This window comes from Ovis aries, chromosome 15 (assembly GCF_016772045.2).
Source record: "Ovis aries strain OAR_USU_Benz2616 breed Rambouillet chromosome 15, ARS-UI_Ramb_v3.0, whole genome shotgun sequence".
Classification (NCBI taxonomy): domain Eukaryota; kingdom Metazoa; phylum Chordata; class Mammalia; order Artiodactyla; family Bovidae; genus Ovis; species Ovis aries.
Window position 1 is genome coordinate 19,827,306 of NC_056068.1, and position 21,881 is coordinate 19,849,186.

At 42.2% G+C, this 21,881-nt stretch overlaps 1 protein-coding gene across 7 annotated transcripts in view; it reads left to right on the forward strand.

Annotated features, from left to right (window-relative positions):
* The first annotated feature begins 15,640 nt into the window (after positions 1–15,640).
* Positions 15,641–21,881, forward strand: part of ZC3H12C (zinc finger CCCH-type containing 12C) — an 80,761-nt gene continuing 74,520 nt past the window's right edge. For 4 of the 7 annotated variants that reach the window (XM_060399271.1, XM_042232902.2, XM_027979179.3 and 1 more), the window contains exon 1: positions 19,826–20,076. In XM_060399271.1, the coding sequence (XP_060255254.1) occupies positions 20,060–20,076 (17 nt within the window). In that variant the 5' untranslated portion in view covers positions 19,826–20,059. Of the gene's footprint in view, positions 15,919–19,825; positions 20,077–21,881 lie in introns of those variants that run through there. The other 3 variants (XM_060399270.1, XM_027979180.2, XM_042232900.1) reach the window with 1 other exon arrangement.

Here is a 21,881-nt window from a genome sequence, read left to right on the forward strand (position 1 = left end):
TCAGTCTTTAAATATATAGTCAGAAAACTCTCCTTCACTTCTCTGAGCAGAGTTCATCATATCATTATTGTACATCCTACAGTGCTTTTTACTAATCTCTTTATTACTGTAATCATTTGTTTTTAATATTTGTCTTCTCACTAATTATTTTTTAACCTCTAGTTCCTTGCATCATATCTGACCCATAATTATTGTTGAGTGAAGGGATAAATTAATTAACAAATGTTAAAGTAGATGCAAAACAATTCTTTTTAAAAAATGTAGCTCTACCAGACTTTGGTAATATCACTGATTCCTTAAGGTGGATGAGAAGAAAAAGAAACATGTATTCTCTAGTTTGAACAATATTTTGTGAAAGTTTCTCTGGGACCCTGGTGATTCCTGCACATTCTCCAGGAATTCTGAAATAGAAGAGGTTGTGAAGGGAAGGAAATGAAAGAAATTTTAAAAGATAGGAGCTGATGGCTTTGCCAGGTTAAAAAAAAAGTAAAATTTTCTTTGGTAACATTTTCAAATATATGAGTTACCGATAAAAAAATATTAACCAACCAATATTGTACAAGCTAGGAGGTAAGGAAAATTTACCCCCAGTGATGTAAGTCTGAAAGTGATGTTTTGAGGAAACATAGCAGGCAGGACATCAGCCAGGAAAAGATGACACTATAGAATTGCTATTATTAACTGAGTTATACAAGATATTCATAATTTTGCTATTGTTGTTGTTCTTTATATTACTGAAGGAAAAAGAAGATATTTTTGTGTGAATAAATGTCATAGAATATCAGAGAGAGAATAAATAGAACCCTGAGGTCTATTTTCATCATACATAGCTGATTGTATATATTTTTGATGAATTATAAATAAAACATAAAATATGTTTTGAAATTATATAATATGTAATATATATATCACATACAATTATATTTAAACTACATAATATATAATTGAATTTTATTTTTTTTTAATTCTGAAAAGTTGGATGGGGAGAAATAAGTTTATTCTTCCATCCTACATGTCTCAGATGTTTTTGATTTTCTGATCCATTTCCATGTGTAGGTAGAAATGATTATTCCAGAGTGCACTGGAAGAGCTTATATATTAATAATAGGGTGGCAATATGACCTCTATTGTTTTTATTTTCAAAGCACATATCAATCTCCACCAGCCGCAGAAACCCCTGGAAATATCGGGCACCAGACAGAGAAGGTGCCCTCAGCATCATCTGCCTCCTACTCGGCTCCGATCAAGAGCCTCTCTGAGAGTGGTGTGATTTAGCAATTGTCTTTCAGGAAGTGCGGTCCTTCTGTTCCTCTAGGTGCTATGTTACTGCATCAAATCAAATCAAACTGTCAGATGAGATGCTTATCAACAAAACCTGCAAGAAATAGTCACGTTAAATCTTCTATTTGATTTCCTATAAAATTGATGACCATGCCTAACAAAAAATTTCATGTGTAACATTTAAGGTAAAAAGAACAAAATAACAAGCCTAGGAAGGTCTTAGCTACTCTGAGAGAAAAAGTATATGATTCCTCCTTTTAAGCAAGGGAAGTCAAAATTTCAGCCCAGTAGCTGATTTCTCCAGGTCTTCCGAGCCCAGTTCACAGCAGCAGCTCTGCTAGCCATTAGCAGGTGTTACAGCCACTCCAGCACTTACTTGCTATCTCCTGAGTTTACAAGCTACCTTCTCCACTTATTCTTGCTTTTCCTCTCTTTTCTTTAGGCTTAAGCCTTTTTTAGTGGCAAATTCTCAGTTTTACTGTTTTATTCATTCATTCAACAAAATGTATTGTGGTGCATTGAGAGCCCTCTATGTGCCAAGTCTTGGAGATTGTGATTAAGACAGAAACAGTGGGAGCTGGGAGGAAGGTTCCAGAGGGAGGGGATATAGATATACTTACGGCTGATTCACGCTGTTGTATGGCAGAAACCAACACAAAATTGTAGAGCAATTATCCTCTAATTAAAAAAAAAAAAGGAAGCAGTCATGGAGTTTACAGTCTAAGCTAGGAATCAACTCATATTGTTATTTTTGGCTCTTTTACAAACTCGCAATTTCTCGGTCAAAAATTCCAGGCTCTTTGCAATTCTCTGAGCCCCTGTATTGGTCTCTCTGAACCAGAGGACTCTGTAGACAGTACCAGACCCACGCTCATTATGGACCTGAGCAGCAGGGTAATACAAATTTTCATTCTACCCCTGTACAGCCCCTGACCCCAAGCTCAAAACAGCCCTCTAGTGAGATGTAGTTTAATATAGGTGCAGATTCTACCAAAGGCTACTGACATGAGGATATTCTAATTCCCATGACATGACCCTTGTCTAATTCTTCTGCCTACTCTGTTCCTTGCACCAAACGCCCACAGTTCCCGTGAACACATGACATCTTTCAGTTCTCAAATCGTTGCAAATGTTCGCTGTCACTCCTTTTGCCAACTTGTGCATCTGACGTACTGCTCCCTGTCATTCAGATCATCGCTTAAGGAACACCTCCTCACTGATGCCTGCTGACCTCCCTCTTCCCTTTCTCTTCTCCTTTCCCAAAGTAATCACTCCCTCTTCTGTGCTGGAGAGTTACAGGACATTGGTTTCTAGCTTAGTCTCTGAATTCAAATCAATCTGAGTTTTTCTCCTGGCTCTACCACCTAGCAACTATGTGATCTTGTATGATTTATTTAACCTAAAGAGCTTCCGTTTCCTGATCTGCAAAGGGGGACAATAATAGTATCTCTCTTATACGGTTGTTAGAATTAAAGAATATAAAGAATTAAAAGTACTTAGGTTCTGACATATAGTAACCATTGATCATATCATACTGGGTTGTAATTATTTATTTCAGTTTCATTCTACCCAATGAGACTGGCAGCTTCTTAAGAGCAGGAATCTTGTCTCATTCATCACAGGACCTGGAATAAAGTAAATGCACAATAAGTGGGGTTTTTGTCATTGTTTAGTTGCTAAGTCTTGCCCGACTCTTTTGTGAACTCATGGACTATAGCCCGCCAGGCTCCTCTGTTCATGGGACTTCCCAGGCAAGAATCCTGGAGTGGGTTGCCATTTCCTTCTCCAGGGGATCTTCCCAATCCAAAGATCAAACCTTCATCTCCCGCACTGGCAGGTGAATTCTTTACCACTGAGCCATCAGGGAAGCCCAAGTGGGTTTTTAAATATATATAAAATTCTTTGCAATTTAATGTAATTCAAAGGAAGGGCTTTTAATTAACTTCTACTGTACTACCTGCAAATAGAGCATCCTTCTCCCATGCCCTCTTTAAAATTTCCTGCTGTTTTATGGCTTAACATCAGTTACTCAACAAAGTCATCTATCTAGTGTCTACCATGTGCCAAGCAATGTGCTGGGCTGCGAAACTTTCTTAGTAAATATAAAGCAGTCCCAAGACTCTAGGAAAGAGACAGACAAGTAAAGCAGTTTACGTGATCAAGTCCTGTGGGAATCACAGTGGAGTAATACAAAATGTCACAGAAAAATTTAAGAAGCAATTACGCAAATTTTGGAGTTAGAGAAATGAAACCTGGCTGAAATTCAGAGCACAGGGTCTTTGCGAAGTTTATCCACTAAGTTAACAGTTGAACAACCAGCTGCCTAGGGGCACTCCTGGTCCAGAGGCACCCTTCTCTAACTATTAATGACAGGTTCTAGGGTACTTTGGAGAGCAATACCCTAGGGTCTTGGGCATCCCTAGCTGTCTTGCAACATTACTCCTTGTTGTTGCTGTCATTCAGTCACTAAGTTATGTCCAACTCTTTGCGACCCCATGGACTGCAGCATACCAGGCTTCCCTGTCCTTCACCATCTCTCAGAGCTTGCTCAAACTCATGTCCATTAAATATTCAATCTTTAGATGATGATATATGCAAATGTGTTGTGAAAAACATCAGATGCCTGGGCCAGTAGCGTCTGGAGTCTCCGTGCCTCCTAGAAATCACAGCAATGTCTTTCTGTTTTAAACAACCATGTGTCTCTTCTTGGAAGGATTCATGATTTTTTCAAAACACCTGTTAAAATTATACATGCAAAAATTATTTTACTATAGTCAGAAAGATTTTTAATTCTTTTTGCCTGTAACCTTTGCTCTACATACAAAACATTCTGAGACAGTCTCCAAGTTCGTTCATTAAATAAAACATTCTCTGGGATATTATGATTATCACCATTACCCCAAGGGTTAGCATAGCTTGACTTTTTAATTCTTTGTTTCCTGACTCAGTTATCATGCACAGTTTCCCTACACCTGTGGGTTTATTTATACAGTCAAGTAATTTGGAGGAAGTGTAAATACACTGAAGAACAAAAAAGTCAACAGAATCCTTCCCCAGAGATTAAAGCAGCTTCTAGCTTTGGCTCTGAGGGACCTCATTCTGGAACTTCCAATCTGTTTAGCAAGAGTCCATTCCTTTGTCTGAGCAGCCCACTGGGGCAGTTATCTTTAATTCACATTTTCCTTTCCATGTGACATATAGCACTTTCCCCCTCCTATTACCAACAGAATATAACTCTAGATGTTGAGTTTGAGTTAACTGGTAACGGTTAAGAGTTCTGGATGTCAGGCAGACTGGATTTTAATTCTGTCTCCAAATCATTAATTAGCTATGTGACTTTGGAAAAGTTACTTAACATCTCTGAATCTAGTTTTCTCATTTGAATAGAATTATCATAAAGATTAAATGAAATAACACTTATAAGCTATTAAAGTGTAGTCAAAAGTTTAACTACACTTTGTTCTAAGTACTTTATATGTATAAACTACTTTACCCCTTACAAGGTGTCCATCCCATATCAGATGCTTAGGGCTAAATATCATGTGACCACTTTACAGTGAGTTCTACTAGCCCACATTTCCCCTACATGCTGTATTTTGTACTTGCCAGTCACAAAATAAAAGCAGTTTTCTTGCCATGACCAGCCTTGACATGCTACGAACCCTAGGCATCCAGCCCTGACCCCTTCTGGACAGGGCCTTCCATGTGCTCAGCATGGCTGCTTGGCTCAAATAGGCAGCCTGCAGCCCTTTGCACTAACTGCTAATGCATCACTGCATTTTAATCCAGCAGAGCTGGCTTTGCTGACAGTGAGGACGTGATGCAAAGCACAGCTCTTTAGTTTCCAAATGAATGAAAACAGCACACTGAAAGGGAGGCTGGCCACAGCTTCTAGCTAGAAAACAACAATGACTCACAGGAAAGACAAAGAACTGAGTAAGCACCAACGACAAGCCACTCATCCCTTCAGCATCACTTGGGAAAATGTGATCTCTCTATGGAACAGCCAAAAACATATGGACAAAATCTCTCAGGCTTCTGAGGATGGTCTGATTCCCATCTGGCTTATAAATTTCACAACTTCTAAATTAGCTACATTAGGAGTTGGGGAAAGATGTACAGGGACCATAGATATTAGAAATATTTACATGTGGTATGCATCTGCCTCATGACTGGCATTGCTAATCAATTGTGAAATGAATGTTAAATAGCTTTGATGAGAAAGCTTGTTATTTACAGTCTGGTGACAATACAGAAAATATTCCACTGGTGACAAAAGGAGACTGAGTCTCCTTTCTGTATGTATACACTGTCAGAGGTCTGGACAGAAATCTAAAATAAATCTTAAAATATATAAAATATTTATATATTTTATAATATATAAAGTGTGATACTCCTTCCCTAGTGATGATGATGATTTCCAACATATAATGCTACCAAATCATGGAATAGCTTAAGTAAGAAAGTGTCTTATTAATCCATAACTTTTCTTTTAACCTATTCATTATTTTTATGGGTGATTATTCAATATATTCATAACTATTTTTGTGTAAACATAACACATCCTAATTTTTAATGCTAGTAAATGTTCAAAATTTTGAACTAAGCAAAAGTTTAGATAATATTTCACAGTGGAAAAAATTACTTTGGTAAAAGGGTCTAATGAATTAGTCTTGCCTTCACTTTCTTTGGCATTTTTCAGGAATTGCCAACAAGAACTAAAGGCTAAAAGGAAATGTCTAGAAGTCTGAGCATGGTATGCTAAAATATCTTGTACTATCTAAATCAAGAGGTTGTAACCAAAATCAAGAATTCTTAGAAGACAAACCTTACATACACTTTTAATGTTTTTGGCTCCCCAGCATTTAAACCTCTTTGTTATTCATGAGAAACCTTACCGGACAGAACCCACCTCCCACTACAGAAGCTCCAGATACTTGCCCAGCCTCCCTTACAACTAGGCTGCTGGCACGTGATCTAGACTCCTCTGACTGGATGCAGCCACCTCCAATTTTGAATCTGGACCAAAGAAGGAGGAAGCTCAGAGTCCATTCTGACAAGACAAACAATAATTAGAAGAGTAATAATAGCAGGGACAGAAGCTGCATTCATTTTCCAGAGAATCATGACTCTGGACCGCCTGCAGTGCCAGCATTAGGGCAAGTGTTTGAACCTGTGAACAGAGACAGTGATATCTTACTGGGAAACTTCTGCAGTGTGATGGTGGACGTGATGCCTGGTTCTATCACCTACAAGCTTGGTTTTCAAGCCCTTCTAGAGATGATATCAAATTGTTGCTGTTTAGTCACTCAGTCATGCCCAACTCTTTGCAACTTCAAGGACTGTAGTATGCCAGGTTCCCTGTCCTTCAGTATCTCCTGGAGTTCGCTCAAGTCCATGTCCGTTGAGTCAGTGATGCCATCCAATCATCTCACCCTCTGTTGTCCCCTTCTCCTCCTGCCTTCAATCTTTTCCAGCATTAGGGTCTTTTCCAATGAGTCAGTTCTTTGCATCATGTGACCACAATATTGGAGTCTCAGCTTCAGCATCAGTTCTTTCAGTGAATATTCAGGGTTGATTTCCTTTTAGATTGACTGGTTTGATCTCCTTGCAGTCCGGGGGACTCTCAAGAGTCTTCTCCAGTACCACAGTTCAAAAGCATCAACTCTTTGGCACTCAGCCTTCTCTAGGGTCCAATTCTTGAATTATGATATCGAATACCAAACATTTAAAAATAAATTTTATTGTGTAAGACCAGAATCCTGATTATTTTATTTATTTTTAAATATTGAACTCATTACTCCAGCTATACATGGTAGCTTGAGGTAGGTGGCAGTTTTCTTCTAGGTTAAAAGAGAAGGAAACATCGAAACCTAAGCACCACAAGGCAGCTGGCAGTCATTGCACAAACATTTGCTCTTGGTCGGGAGTTCTCACTTTGAATTCCAGTATGTACTTTTCAGGTGGCAATGGCTGTGCGCTAACATGTGATGTGAATTAGCATTGAAGTGTTCTCTTTCCTGTCCTATAGTTTTCACACCGCATTATGGCTTCCAAACTGCTCTTTCTCCACCTCAAATGACCCCCTCAGTGTGTCTGACTGGAAGTAATTCCCATTCACAGTCACTGAGAACAGCTTTGAAATCCTAGGTCAACCTTTTGTTCCATGGGACTTTCCTTCATTTTATCCATTCTCTTTACACTATTTTGTCAGAGCTCCTTCAGTACAATATTCTGCTTCTTTGAAGAGGAACCTTAATTAGCTCTTCTACCCCATTTCATCCTACTTCTTAGGAGATAAAAGTCAGTTGTGCTTGCTGGTGTTACCGTATTAGCTCTCATTAGCATTTAGGAATGTCTTTTCCCTATACCTTTGAAAGATGAGAAAATCGTTTGTGGGAATGGTATCTTTGGTCTATTCCCAAAGAGTAGTGCTACTTTACGTAGTATCTTAACAAAATTTTCAGTAACTAACTAATTAAAACTATCCCTCTTCCTAAGCAAAAAGGTTATTTGGGACCTGCTGGTGAAGTTCACATAGAGCTCTCCAAAGCAAGCATCTATGAAATTATGAGCATACCCACTTGACGAAAGAGCAGTTGGGCATTAGAGAAACTTACTAACTTGCTCAAAGTTAGTTGAAAACATTCAGTATACGTTAGCTCTAATTACAGGCACAATGAACCAGACAGAGCTGGTTCAAAGTGGAACTGAATCGCTGAGACTCAAAAACCAGGCTTCAAACCACCTACTTTTCCTCTGTATAACTGCACTCTCAGCTGTAAGTGTCATTCATGGTACCTGCCACACCCAGAATCCAGAGCCACTTTTAAGGGAAACTATTCCCTCTTGAGTCCCTGCTGACAGGCAGCCCCTACCACGGTGGTTTGATCACACCCTCTCTTGGCTCCACTAATTGAGCACGGCTGGGCAGCTGACCAAAAGGAAGCAAATTCACAGACTGGCCAGCCGTCTATGAAGTGGCCTGATACAAAAAGTTTTGACTCAACAGACCTAATTGACTCAACCTTATTATAGGTAATTGTTGTACACATTATTCTAATTAGCACATGAAATGGAACAATCTTGTTCAATTTTCTTTCCAGCACTCTCATGTAAACATGCCCTAATGGAACATCACATGTTGGAAGCTCCCAATCTTTGAACCTCTGATAATTACTTTTCTTCTAGGTTCTGTGGCCTCACACAGCTTTGATCCTCTCCACTTTTCGGTTTGTCCTTCAGCATTCCGAGTGCTTTACAGAAATTATCTTATTTGAGACTCATAACAATCCCATAAGGTAAGCACTATCAGTATTTACATTTTACAGATGAAAAAAGCAAGACACAGAGAGATGGTGGTGGTTTGGATCAGGGTGATGGGAGAGGAGAAAAGAGGGCAGATTAACAGATATATTTTGAAAGTGGAACCAACAAGGGCTGGCTTCCAGATTCGATGTGGAAGTGAGGGAAGGGGAGAATCCAGGATGATGCTAAAGCCACAGGGTGAATTATGCAGGCATTTGTTCAGCCCGCTTGTCATCTCTAACTGGACATTCCAGAAGCCCTCCCAGAAGACAAAGTCAATGTGTCCAAAACTGAATTTTATCAATAATTTTTTCCATAAAAGACATGCTCCTCTTTTTAATATTTTCTTTTTCAGAGAGTGTCACTGTATTAAGTGGCAAGTTCTTTACGGAAAGTACTAGGGCTTCCTTGGGGGCTCAGTGGTAAAGAATCTATTTGCCAACCCAGGAGATGGAGGAGATGTGGGTTTGATCCATGGGTTGGGAAGATCCTCTGGAGGAGGAAATGGCAACTCACTCCAGTATTCTTGCCTGGGAAATCCCATGGACAGAAGAGCCTGGTGGGCTACAGGCGAGGTTGCAAAAGAGTCAGATACAACTTTGTGACTAAACAACAGCAACTTTGCAGAAAGAGACAAGAATGAGAGAAGCAGTTTAAACCATAGTTTTAGATCCTACTATAGTGAAGATTTATCTATTGTTCAAATTGTTTTCTCCAACTTATTAACATATTTGCTAGACATTTAGCTCCCTCGTTTGACCATACAGCTCTCAAGGGCAGAGACTGTGCCTGTAACGAGAGCTAACATATACTGAGTGTTTTCCGAATGTCAGGGCTGTGTTATCCCATGGAGCGAGTGGGAACAGGGGCGGGCGGAAGAAGACAAGGGGTTGGCAGTGAACAGAGGAGACTGAAGGAGTCAGCAACTGCCTTCATCTTGGGGGTTCTCTAAGTCTGCTTTAGGAAGTAGGGTGCAACCACACAGTGCTCAGCATACAGTAAATGCCCAATAAGCATTTGTTGAATGAATGAATGCTAGGCAGACAGGATTATTTGAGATCTGCATCCTGGTGATCACAGCTGACTGAATGAGCCCCTAACATAGGCAAGGTTGGCACTTAATCATGTTTAAATTAGTGTTTTCTCTACATTTTTTTTCCATTGTATGTCTTACCTTTCTGAGAAAATACTTGTTTTTTTTAAAAGTTATGGATTATGTCTTTTATGATTCCAACTTCAACTCAAAAAATAAATCAGGAGAGGCAGTGGAATATAGATATGTAACAGAAGAAAAAGTTATAAATGGTGGTTGGTTATATCTGGGTGGTGGGATGAAAGATGATTTGTGTCTTTGAAACCTTATGTTTTTATATGTCTTTAAAAACTTTTGGTGGCTCAGTGGTAAAGAATCCACCTGCCAATGCAGGAGATGCGTGTTCAATCCCTGGTCAGGAAGATCCCCTGGAGGAGGAAATGGCAACTCACTCCAGTATTCTTGCCTGCGTTATCCCATGGACAGAGGAGCCTGGAGGGCTACAGTCCCTGGGGTTGCAAAAGAGTTGGACACAACTTAGTGACTAGCTAACAATAAAACAACAAAAACTTTCTACCGTAAAAATGTACTTTCTTTATAATTTAAAATGATACTATAAGGTACTAGATATTAAAACCAGTGAAATCCACCTCCATTCACCCTTGTTCAAGATCCATATAGCTGAAGTATTTGAGTCTCAATTTCACTACTGGTCAGCTACATATATTAAAAAAAAAAAAAAAAAAGTCACGAAAAATGCCAGCTCCTTCTTCTGTACATAAAGAACTGACCACCAAGACAATAAAAACAATTGTTTAGATCCAGTCCTACCAACACTCTAAAACATTCTTGCAAGCATACGTTTTAGCAAAGTAAACACAGAAAGCAGTAATCCATTTCATCAGGATAGGGTCTTCTAGTAAACAAGTTGTCCTTGCCAAAGCTTGTCGAGCATTTAGCTGCCTCTTACAGTTACAAGCAGCTCAAGAGGCTTCAAATCTAAGGATTGAATTATATACGAGCCAAGCCCTGCCAGCCTTTCCACTCTTCTTTTCTCTTTCTCTGTGTTCTACCATATTTTGACAAAGTTGTGTTTACAGAACCATTGGTATCCCAAGGCCCTCCTGATCAAAGAGCAATAAGATATTTCAAAATTGCTCCTGTGTTTGTGTTGCCATGTGAACTTTTCCCTGAAAGGAAGTATTAACATTGAGACTCTGGCCCCAGATTGGTATCTTCTGTGAAAATGGATATGGATGAATGACATTCAAAATGGCCTTCTCTTCAAATGTGAGTTAAATGTAGTTAGCCCCAGACTTGGGCTAGAGCAAAAGTCTTAGGCCAGGGAGGTTACTGCTATGTATATTACAGACCTCAATTCTCATTAAAATATTTACTGAGAGAAAAAAATATATAAGTACAAATTAAAAAAATAAAGTGACAAGTTCCTGAATTTCTCTAAGCAAGATTGCAATTAAAAAGTAAGAACTGCCAAAGACAGAAAATGCTCACTTTTTTAAAATAGATGCTTGTAAAAATGACCCAGAAGGCCTTAACCTTCTCAGTAAACCAGGGGTCTCTGTACAAAACTAAAAAAAAAAAAAAACAAAAAAAAAACAGAGGAAGTCATGTGATAACTGAAGAGCTAGAGAAACATTTCGGGGGGAATACTGACTTTGTTTCAAATTAGGTAAGTGTTTGAAGGAAAGGAACACAGAAACAGATAATGGCTGTATTGTATCCAAAACCATTAAAAGCCATCAGATAGCTCCAATCTTTAGTTCCTCTTTGCTTTTTGCTATAAGGGTAGTATCATCTGCATATCTGAGGTTGTTGATATTTCTCCTGTCATGTACAGATGTGAGAGGTGGGCCATAAAGAAGGTTGAGCACCAAAAAATTGTTGCTTTTGAACTGTGGTGCTCGAGAAGACTCTTGAGAGCCCCTTGGAGAGAAGGAGATCAAACCAGTCCATCCTAAAGAAAATCAACCCTGAATATTCATTGGAAGGACTGATGCTGAAGCTGAAGCTCTAGTAATTTGGCCACCTGATGTGAAGAGTTGACTCATTAGAAAAGACTCTGATGCTGGGATAGATTGAGGGCAGGAGGAGAAGGGTGAAGAGGACAGAGGATGAGATGGTTGGATGGCATCATCGACTCAATGGACGTGAGTTTGAGCAAACTCTGGGAGATGGTGAAGGACAGGGATGCCTGGCATGCTGCAGTCCGTGGAGTCACAAAGAGTCAGACACGACTTATCAACTGAACAATAAGCTCCAATCTATTTATCTCTTCAGCCTAGAGAATCTCTTGCCTCTGCCCGTGGCACTTGCTTATGAGAAGACTCGAGCCACCTGACTGGACTCCTCATTTCTGGCTCCTGGATGCTCTGGCTCCTGGATGCTCTGGCTCCAGCGGGTATTTATCCCCTGGAATGTCTACATTCAAACAAAAAGAGTGGACACTGTAAATGTCTCATTGATTTCTACTCTGTTTGTCGGGTGTACCTGGAACCTCCTTGTTGCTGTAGTTGTTCAGTTATTCAGTCGTGTCTGACTCTTTATGACACCGTGGACCATGCCAGGCTTCCCTAGCCTTCATTCTTTCCTGGAGTTTGCTCAAACTCATGTCCACTGAGTTGATAATGCCATCCAACCATCTTATCCTCTGTCATCCCCCTTCTCCTGCTGCCCTCAATGTTTCCCAGCATCAGCTGTTTTCCAGTGAGTCGGCTTTTCACATCAGACAGCCAAAGCACTGGAGTTTCAGCTTCAGCATCAGTCCTTCCAATGAATATTTAGGGTTGATTTCCTTTAAGATTGACTGGTTTGATCTCCTTGCTGTCCAAGGGACTCTTAAGAGTTTCCTCCAACACCACAGTTCAAAAGCATCAATTTTTCAGCACTCAGCCTTCTTTATGGTCCAACTCTCACATCTGTACATGACTACTGGAAAAAACATACCTTTGACTATGCAGACCTTTGTTGGCACCTAGGGTAACTGTCTCTGTATCTCTCAGACCCCAGCATAGGCTCACTCACCAACCTAGATAGCATATTAGACAGCAGAGACATTACTTTGCCAACAAAGGTCCGTTTAGTCAAGGCTATGGTTTTTCCAGTAGTCATGTATGGATGTGAGAGTTGGACTGTGAAGAAAGCTGAGCACTGAAGAATTGATGCTTTTGAACTGTGGTGTTGGGGAAGACTCTTCAGAGTCCTTTGGACTACAAGGAGATCCAACCAGTCCATTCTAAAGGAGATCAGTCCTGGGTGTTCATTGGAAGGACTGATGCTAAAGCTGAAACTCCAATACTTTGGCTGCAAAGAGCTAACTCATTGGAAAAGACCCTGATGCTGGGAGGGATTGGGGGCAGGAAGAGAAGGGGACGACAGAGGACGAGATGGCTGGATGGCATCACCGACTCAATGGACATGAGTTTGAGTAGGCTCCGGGAGTTGGTGATGGACAGGGAGGCCTGGCGTGCTGTGATTCATGGGGTCACAAAGAGTCAGACACGACTGAGCGACTGAACTGAACTGAACTGAACCCCATCCTAGACTCTGAAGCCAGTGTAGACTCTAAATCAAGGTGACTCCCACTTCAGCCACCCAGCTCTCCAGTGGTACAGTGACTCGGCAGCAAACTATTCTGTGTATCGTCCTGTTCTTTCTGTCATCTGCAGCCCTTAATTATGTAGCCATCTCTTCTCTTTTATTGTTGTGCTATTTGTTTGTTTAAGGAAATTTCTTCATTTTCATTTGTTTGCTGGTTGGTTATGTTGCTTTTCTCTCTCCTTTTTTCAAGCCAAGCCCCTATCTTGTTCCACTACTTCAGTAGTTGGTTCCTTGCCTTGTTCTTCCGTGCTTAAGTATTTTTATAATTTCCCAATTGCTCTGAGATTTGAATTCTGCTTTGCCCACTCTTTCAGATGTTGTTGTTGTTAATCTCTAAGTTGTATCCAGCTCTTTTGCAACACCATGGACTGCAGCCTGACAGGCTCTTCTATCATGGTATCCTCCAGGCAAGGATACTGGAGACTGTTGCCACTCCCTACTCCCTAGTGGGTAGGGATCTTTCCTACCCAGGGATTGAATCCACGTCTCCCTGCATTGGCAGGCAAATTCTTTACTGCTGAGTCACCAGGGAAGCCCCACTCTTTCAAATACTGAAGCCCCAAAATTTGGTTCCCCTGGCTATGTCTTTACTGCTTTCTAAGAGATTAAGGCCTAAATAAGTAGTCACTAGCTAGAGAGTCACTGAGTGTATGGTCCCCAGTTCCACCAGTCTAGAACCAAGCCAAGTGCCTTCTACACACCAGGCACAGGAAAACTGAAGACACTGAAGCTAACAGAACAGACAGAGTTCCTGCTTTGGTGGAGCTTACATTCTGATGTGGAGATACATAGTAAAATGAATAGGCAAATACAATGATGATGAGTGTCATGGGAAAAAAAACAAACAAACCAAAATGTGCTTCATCTGCCCAGGCCTACTGTTGATTTATAATACCTATAGCTTATTATAGGAATTTTTCCTGCATCTGTTGATGAGAACTTCCCTTAGTTATTCAATTTCTATCAGAAATCTTAACAGAATCTGAGTTTGGAGCTTTTGACAACTACATTGTTTTTTAAAAAAAGATCAGTGTTATTAACATTGTCTGGGAATCTTTTAGCAATTATGGGATCTCCCCTTCCACATGATCATAAGAATCTTTCCCTCGCCTGGGAAGCCCCAGACTCCACATGTGCAACTCACAGGACTCCCTCAACTTCCTCTTTTTCTCTTCCTTTTCAACTATTTGAAAAAAATAATATCTGTTTATTTATAGAATCAAATAGAATGACGTGAATAGTAATGTGTGTGCTAAGTTGCTTCAGTCATGTCCAACTCTGTGAGACGCTATGGGCTGTAGCCCACCAGGCTCCTCTGTCCATGAGATTCTCCAGGAAAGAATACTGAAGTGGGTTGCCATGCCCTCCTCCAGGGGATCTTCCCTGGGGTAGTACACATCACCAATAAATGCAAACTTAAAATTTTTTTTCAGATAGTTAATTCAAGTACCCAATTCAAAATTCAAAAGCCATTGTTGGGTATAAAGTAAAAAGTTAGTCTCTCTTCCTCCCTTTCTTCCAAATCATCCAGTTTCCTTGTCCAAGATAATACCTACTAGTTTCTTATGTTTCCTCCCAGAGATGTTATATGCATATATAAGCAAACACAGAGATATTCTTTCTCTCTCACACAAATGATAGCATTCTATATACACTGGTTTTTACCTTACTGTTCCAATATACAAAGGGTCTTGAAGTTTATTCCATACACATACACTCTCTCTCATAGGTGAATGGCACCTTAATATATGGCAACATTACAACTTATTTGAATAGTTTCCTATTAATGTACATTTAAGTTGATCCTAATTTTTTGACTTTGCAAGGAATGCTGCAATCAGTAGTCTTGTGATTTAGCCTTTTAAATTTCCTCTAACCTGGAAATTCCATAATTCTGTTTCCAACTCTTTCGCTTTTGTACATTTGTAATTCTACATGCCTGTTTCCTTCTAAAACACCAGATGCTTGCAGAGGTGATGAGGATGTTTTTGGTACATTTGAAAATCCATGTTGGAACTAGCAATTTTAAAACTTTTGGGCAGGATGAACTGCAATGACAGATGTGGTCCTTGTCAAGATGGCAAAATGTCACCTTAGGAGTATTTCTTAAGTGTTTGTTTTTTCAAAATTCCTATGTTGGTCAAATATGGTGAAATGAGCGCAACTACACTGTCCAGCTCAGGTAGAATAATCACACAACTGTATGACACAGCATACTGAAAATCTTGCTGTCTGACTTCCCACATGCTGAAAACAAGAGTCATGCTGCTGATATTGAACCCCGTGGTAACTCATCAAAAGAAAGAAGTCGTGGGATTGGCCAACGGCCCATATCTCATACCCTCTAGTTTCCTTTCCCTAAGAACTCAGTATTAAAAAGCAACTCTAACCAGTCTCTGTAGTACAAAGAAAAGAACTGTTTTATCCTTCTGTGTCCATCTTACACAGATTATGTGCTTAGGAAGTGGCCGTTTAGAGTAATAATACTAAGGAAGCGTTACATATCATGGGTTGTTGGAATTAACCAGAACTTCTCTGAAAGACATAAAAGAACCTGTGAATGAAAATTCACAGTAGTCATCTGGATATATGAAGCTCTTCAATCAGAGGAAATCAAGTGCTGGACAAAACGCTGGAGAAGATGCATCCAATGGTCTAGGGACATCATCTCAACTAAGGTAAGTATTTTGGCATAACTGATAAAGCAGGAGATGTGAGAACAAAGAAAATAATTCTCATCCCCACGTGTAGCAGGGGATGAGAATATTCCTAAGGGCACCGCTAGTAAAGCTCCAGATAGAACTGGAAGTAGTTTTCAGGGGTGTGTACCAGTTCTGAACCTGAAGGTGACCTATGGGCCATCACTTCTGAAGCTCCTAGAGGTCTTAGACAAGGTGACTGGGCATCTGGATGATGAGGCAGCCAAGTAAGGTGTGATGGGTTCCTGAAACTCGGTCTTTTTAGGTTCAAATATGAATCTCCGTGTGAGATAGTCTACCTGGGAGCTACATTTTAAAGAAGTTCTGCTGTTGCAACCATTCTTCCTCCCACCTTCTGCCTCCAACCTGTTCTTTCCAAAGTATTTGCTTTTAATTAATGAGGCTATCCCAAGTCTTCACCTATTATGGATCCATAGCCTCTCAACAATTCAAACTCACAATTCAAGGTCCAGGCTGCTTTTATAAAATACAAATGCGCTATCAAACATTGATAATTAGCAAATGTGCCATATTTGCCTAATGCCTCTTTTTGAAGTTTTAATATCAGACATTCAAAATTTGATCCTCAGTTTCACCATTTGCAAACTGAAAATTGTGGTCAGGTTTAATGATCTCTTAAGTTTTCTTTCATCAATCTGACAATCTCTGAAGCCACGAAATTTCTTTCCTATATATCTTTTTTTCCTTTCAAGTAAATAGAACTTGGAGTAAAGAAAAGAGCAATTCCCTAAAGTTTATTTATCTCAGAGCCACAGAAGGATTGAAATATTCTTTGAACTCTGGTTTACTTAAGATGAACACCGTGGTTGGTTATTGTTATAATTGTGACCATATAAAATGTTCATACTTATCCTCTCAGTAGCAAATAGAAGCCTCACTAACCCAACTTTTTGCCTTTTCTAGATAAAGCTATGAAACATTTCCCCAAGTATATCCCCACTATTACCACAAACGCATGCCTAAAACCAAACTCCTCTAAACATTTGCTCAAAACAGTAGTTCCTCTCTCCCCAGACTTCCCTTTTTTCCAGTCAGAGATATTACAGGTTTCATATTCATACTCCTAGGTCATTTTGTACTTCTCCTTTTTCTTAGGTTAGTCTCCATTAAGTGTATCTAATCATTTACAAAGTCTCAGTGATTTTTGTCAGTCACAATGTCTCACTAACTGGTTCCTCACGATTTCTTCATTCCCGTCTGTTCTCCCATTCTGACCTTCAAACTGGTTTCCCTGCGTCAATCCTTCCCCTTTCCAAACCATCCAGTAACCAATACAATATTGATTTTACTAAATTAGAAATGTTCTCCATGTTACCTTCTCTTCAAAACCCTTCACAGATTCCTCTGTGTATAAAGGCAACATGAGCTCAAACTCTCTCTCTGTCTCTCTCCCCATCTCTCTCTCTCTCCCTCTCTCATTTGTAAATCTCTGTGTAATTTGGTCCTACTTTTCCTTTCCAGCTTTTTTTAATCCCTATTTTTCAGATTTCCCTGGCATTCTATTTTTGCTTACGCTGTTTCACTCATATGCCCTTCCTTATCCTCTCTGCTTATCAAAGTACTATCCATCTTCATTATCCAGTTTAAATCTCCCCCTTTTGAAACCCTATCTTTTCATCCATTCCAGTCTAAAGTGATTCCTCTGTCTTCTGAACTTTCATTGCCTTTATTACCCATGACACATATTTAAAACTTAAAAATCCTTTTGTCTTCTTTTAACTTTCATGTTTTTATCTCCCAACTACATAGTAAGGTACTGTATCATTCACATAATGAGTCCTGAACTGTAAACTGCCTGTGTTTTAATCTTTGTACTGTTATTTACTGACCTTAACCTTGGTCTCAGTTTTCTCATTTGTGAAATGGAAACAGTGATAGTTATTCCCTCATAGGGGCTTTGTGGGTGCTATGTGAAAGAATATATGCAAAGTGCTCAGAATAGTGCCTGGAACATAGTAAACATTCACTAAATGTTGTCTATTTTAATACTTCTTCCTCTCTCTCACTCCAAAGTACCTAATATAGTACACAATCATGCTAAATCAATATTGAGCGGAATTCAGTTAAGTCAATTGAGATAAGATAGACTATGTGGGTGGTATTATTGTGGAGTAGGGGAACTTCCTGGCATCACTAAAATCATGTCACAGATGCCATCACTTACTACTGTCAGCAAGCCAGCCTCTTTCTAAGTCCCTGCCACTCCCTAATACTGTTCAAGAGACTTCTGAGGGTTTGGCTTAGGGAACACGGAATGCTTTCCCGAGCATCCCTCCCTCACTGCCGATTCAAACTGACCTGGCTGCAGAGAGCAGGTTGCCAAACTTCCTAAGGCAGTACTAAAAATGTAGACCACAGAATTCACATATGCCCCCAAAGAGGCCTACTGGTCCACTATTTCAGTTACTAGGCCCCAAGACTTGGCCTACTGTATCGGAAAGCAGACTCTGAGATGCTCGCCTTTCATCTTGCAGTGTCATTGTGCCATGAACACCAGCCAGCAGGACACTCTCAGTTGGGACCCCCGTATCATCCATAGCTAAAGAGTAACAGATGCTGGCCAAAGAGGTGGAGGCATCTGTACTGCTCACCTGTGCCATAAAAACAGGTTTTTTTTTAGTACAGAAACTGGAAATTGTGAACCCCAGTAAGCATCACAGATACCACTACCATTAAGCAGCCCAATCAGATTCAGCAGAACCCAGGGTTAAAGCAAGCATGCCCCTACTGAAAACAATTCAGAGAAGCAAGAAATAATTTTGTTAAAAGGTGAATAGTGTGATCAAAAGTGTGATTCAAGGTCCCCTGAAACAAATATGCGCTTTCAATGAAGACGGACTTGGATCCCTCCTATGCAAGGAAGGTCATTTCAGGAAGTTATTCTAATCTGTCTTCTGTAGGAAAAAGGGGATTAACACCTAGTTCAGGTGGCTGTGGTGACACTTAAATGAGATAAGGCACTTAAAGCAGCTGCCTGGTCTGTGACCCCTGGGAGGGGCACAATCCAGGGAGACAATTCCCTCTCCATCTAAAAGTACATGCATCCTGCCCAAGGCTAGGAGTGAGGCATCAGGAGACAATTCCACAGGCAGGTGAGTGAGACGATTTGAACATTGCTGAAACGCTGGCCGAGGCTGTGCTGGATGTTGGACATTCCGCAGAAGTAGAAAGGCCTGATGCGCTCAGGGCTTTCACACTCGCAACTCCCACCTCGGTGCTGTCTCCTCCCAACCTCTGGAAAGAGATCTGGATTCAACCTGGCTTTCGCCTCCATTTTGACATGTTGCCACTTCCAACAGGGCCAGTTTCCTTACTGGAAGAAGTCCTTCCCCTGGGTGAAATCCCAACAGCTTCATTTGTTTATTAATAGATTCCCTTATTGGTCTTGCTAATGCCGGGTGTGGGTTCTTTTCCCCCTCATTACGGAATACTGATAATAAGCAAACAAGCACGGGAAAAGGAAGACAGCGATTCCCTTGGCCGCCCAGGGAATGATCCGTGCTATTGCCGGGTGGAGGAGGCGTAACCGAGCCGAGGGGCGCCTGCCCGGCCCGGGCAGCGGGGAGCGGGACTGGGAGGTCGGGACCCCCGGGCTGGGCGCGAGGCGAGGCGGCGCGGGAACCTCGGGCGGCCGCAGTGGCCCGGTGGAGCCCGACAGGTTCCAGCAGCTCCCCTCACCCCTCTCCACGCCTCCCGGGTTTTCCCCTGGGCTCGGGGTTTCCTGTTTCAGTTCTCGGTGATCTCCAGCAGCAGGTGCTGGTTTGCCAAGCTCGGCTCCCGACGAAGCGAAGGAGAAGGGAAAAGAGGAAAGGGGAGGAGGAAGCGGCGGCGCAGCGGCTGCGGCTGCGGCTGCGGGCGGGCGGGCGGGCGAGGGGCGAACCGGCCGCTGGAAAGACTGGCTCGCCCTCCTCGCGGAGCGGCGGCGCGGGCGGCGGGCCGAGCCGGGGCCCCGGCGGGTGGCCGGCGGGCGGGCGGGCGGCAATGGGGGAGCCTCCCGCTCGCCCGGCGCCCTAGCGGCGGCCTGAGGCTGAAGGAGAGGCGGCCGCCCGCCAGCGGGTCCTGGGGCGGCCCCGGCTTCCCGGGCATGTGGTGATGGCCGATGAGGAGAGGCTGCAAGTAGGTTGAGCAACAGAGCGGGGCGCGCGCGCGTGGCGGGTGGGGTGCGCGTGGGGCCAGGGGAAGGGGCGCAGGGGCCGCGGGCGGGCTAGGCGCCGAGCCGGCAGGGCCGAGGTGGCTGCCGTCGCTGCGGGCCCCGCCGCCGCCGCGCGCCTCTCCCTCGCCGGGTCGGCCCTGCCGGGTAGTGGCCCCCAGGTTTGTCCCTCGGGAAGGGGGTGGAGGGGCGGACCGCGCCGACCGTGGCCCTCCTGGGGGACCCGGGCGACGGGAGGGCTGCGGGCCGGGAGGCCGCGCCCGAGCGTTGGGCGGAGGGGCCGGGACCCGGGGCGGCCGTGCCGGCTCAGCTCCAGGCCCAGGGAGGCCCTGGTGCCGGGAGGTCGAGTCCCTGCGCCCCGGCCGTTCCCGGGGCTCGGGCGGGGTCGAGTGGAAAGCCCGGCGCATCCTCCCCCCCGGGGCAGAGCCGGCCCCACCGGGGATGGGGGGCGAGATGAGGCTGGTCTCCCTGGCCCCGAGGCCTAGGGCTCTGGTCCACTCCCGGCCGATCATGGAAGCGGGCCCGGGCGCCCCGGATGGGCACGGACCCACAGCCCGTCTCCGGCAGCTCGGACCCGGAGCGCCCGTGGGGTGAGGCGGCATCCGACCGCTCAGATCCAGCCCCAGCCATTCGATTTTTATTATCCGTCGGTCCAGCTAAACTGCCGCCCCCAGGCGGGCCGTGGCGAAATCCCCTCTGTCCTCCCATCCCGCCTGCACCCCTAACCCCTCAATCTCCAGACGAATTCTCGTTTTCGCCCTGAGCTCATTCAGCTGGACCGGTTCCCACGTTAAACTCCTTACAAAGAGGTGTTACAGATATAACTTGGAGAAATGAATCCTGCTTTTCTTCCCTTAACTGTCTTGTCCTTAGCCCCTTGAGGTCCTTAAAAACAGCCTAAAGCTTCCAAGGACTGATTACTGTAACTGGGTATCTTGCCGTTTGGGTAACCGTTAACAATTCTGGTTTGTGATAGATAAAGGGATGGAATACTAATCCAGATTTAGGGAAAGTTTTCCTATTGGTTGCAAGATTGTGTTGGAATACCCCCATGCCCATGAGAGGCTTATTGATTTCGGTTTATTATTGTTTTTTTTTAAGCATAGAATAGTTGCAGAGATACTTGGGGCTCGGTATGTTTAGAAATTTGAGAAAGTTCGTCAGTTCTCTTATTTCCTCATTTAGTTTTTCTAATGCATACTATAAACGGAAAACAGTGAAAAGACTCATACAAGTTTTGGACTTTATTAAAACCACAAGGAATATAATGTGTTATATATTTTTTAAAGTCAGTATATTTAGGGTATGAGGGTATGACTTTCATTTACTTAATCACATTTAGTGGCAGTTTCTCAATTTTGGTGTTAGCTGTTGTTTGAATATAAGGATAGTTTCACCAAGTATTTGTAAAATTGTCTTATTGTTGGCAACCCCAGGAAGATTATTTCAGACTTGCCTCTCTGTCCACCTGTTTTCCAGTTTGGCATTCTGATTTTAAATTACCTTAATCTGTCTACTTGAAGGTACCCTAAAAATCAGAATGGTCTAGTAACTGACTGTGTATCTATAATTTCAAATGTTTGAGTATTTTATTTAGTTTAAGAATGCATTTTACTTTCAAAGTAAGTTACATTTCTACCTCCAGCATTACACAAGTACTTAAACACTATATGTAAAGTAAAATGAACTTTTAAACAAAACAACAAAAAAGAGGCCACTTTTTTAACCTGCTCTTAAAAATGAAAGTCTAATGAAATTATTTATTATAATG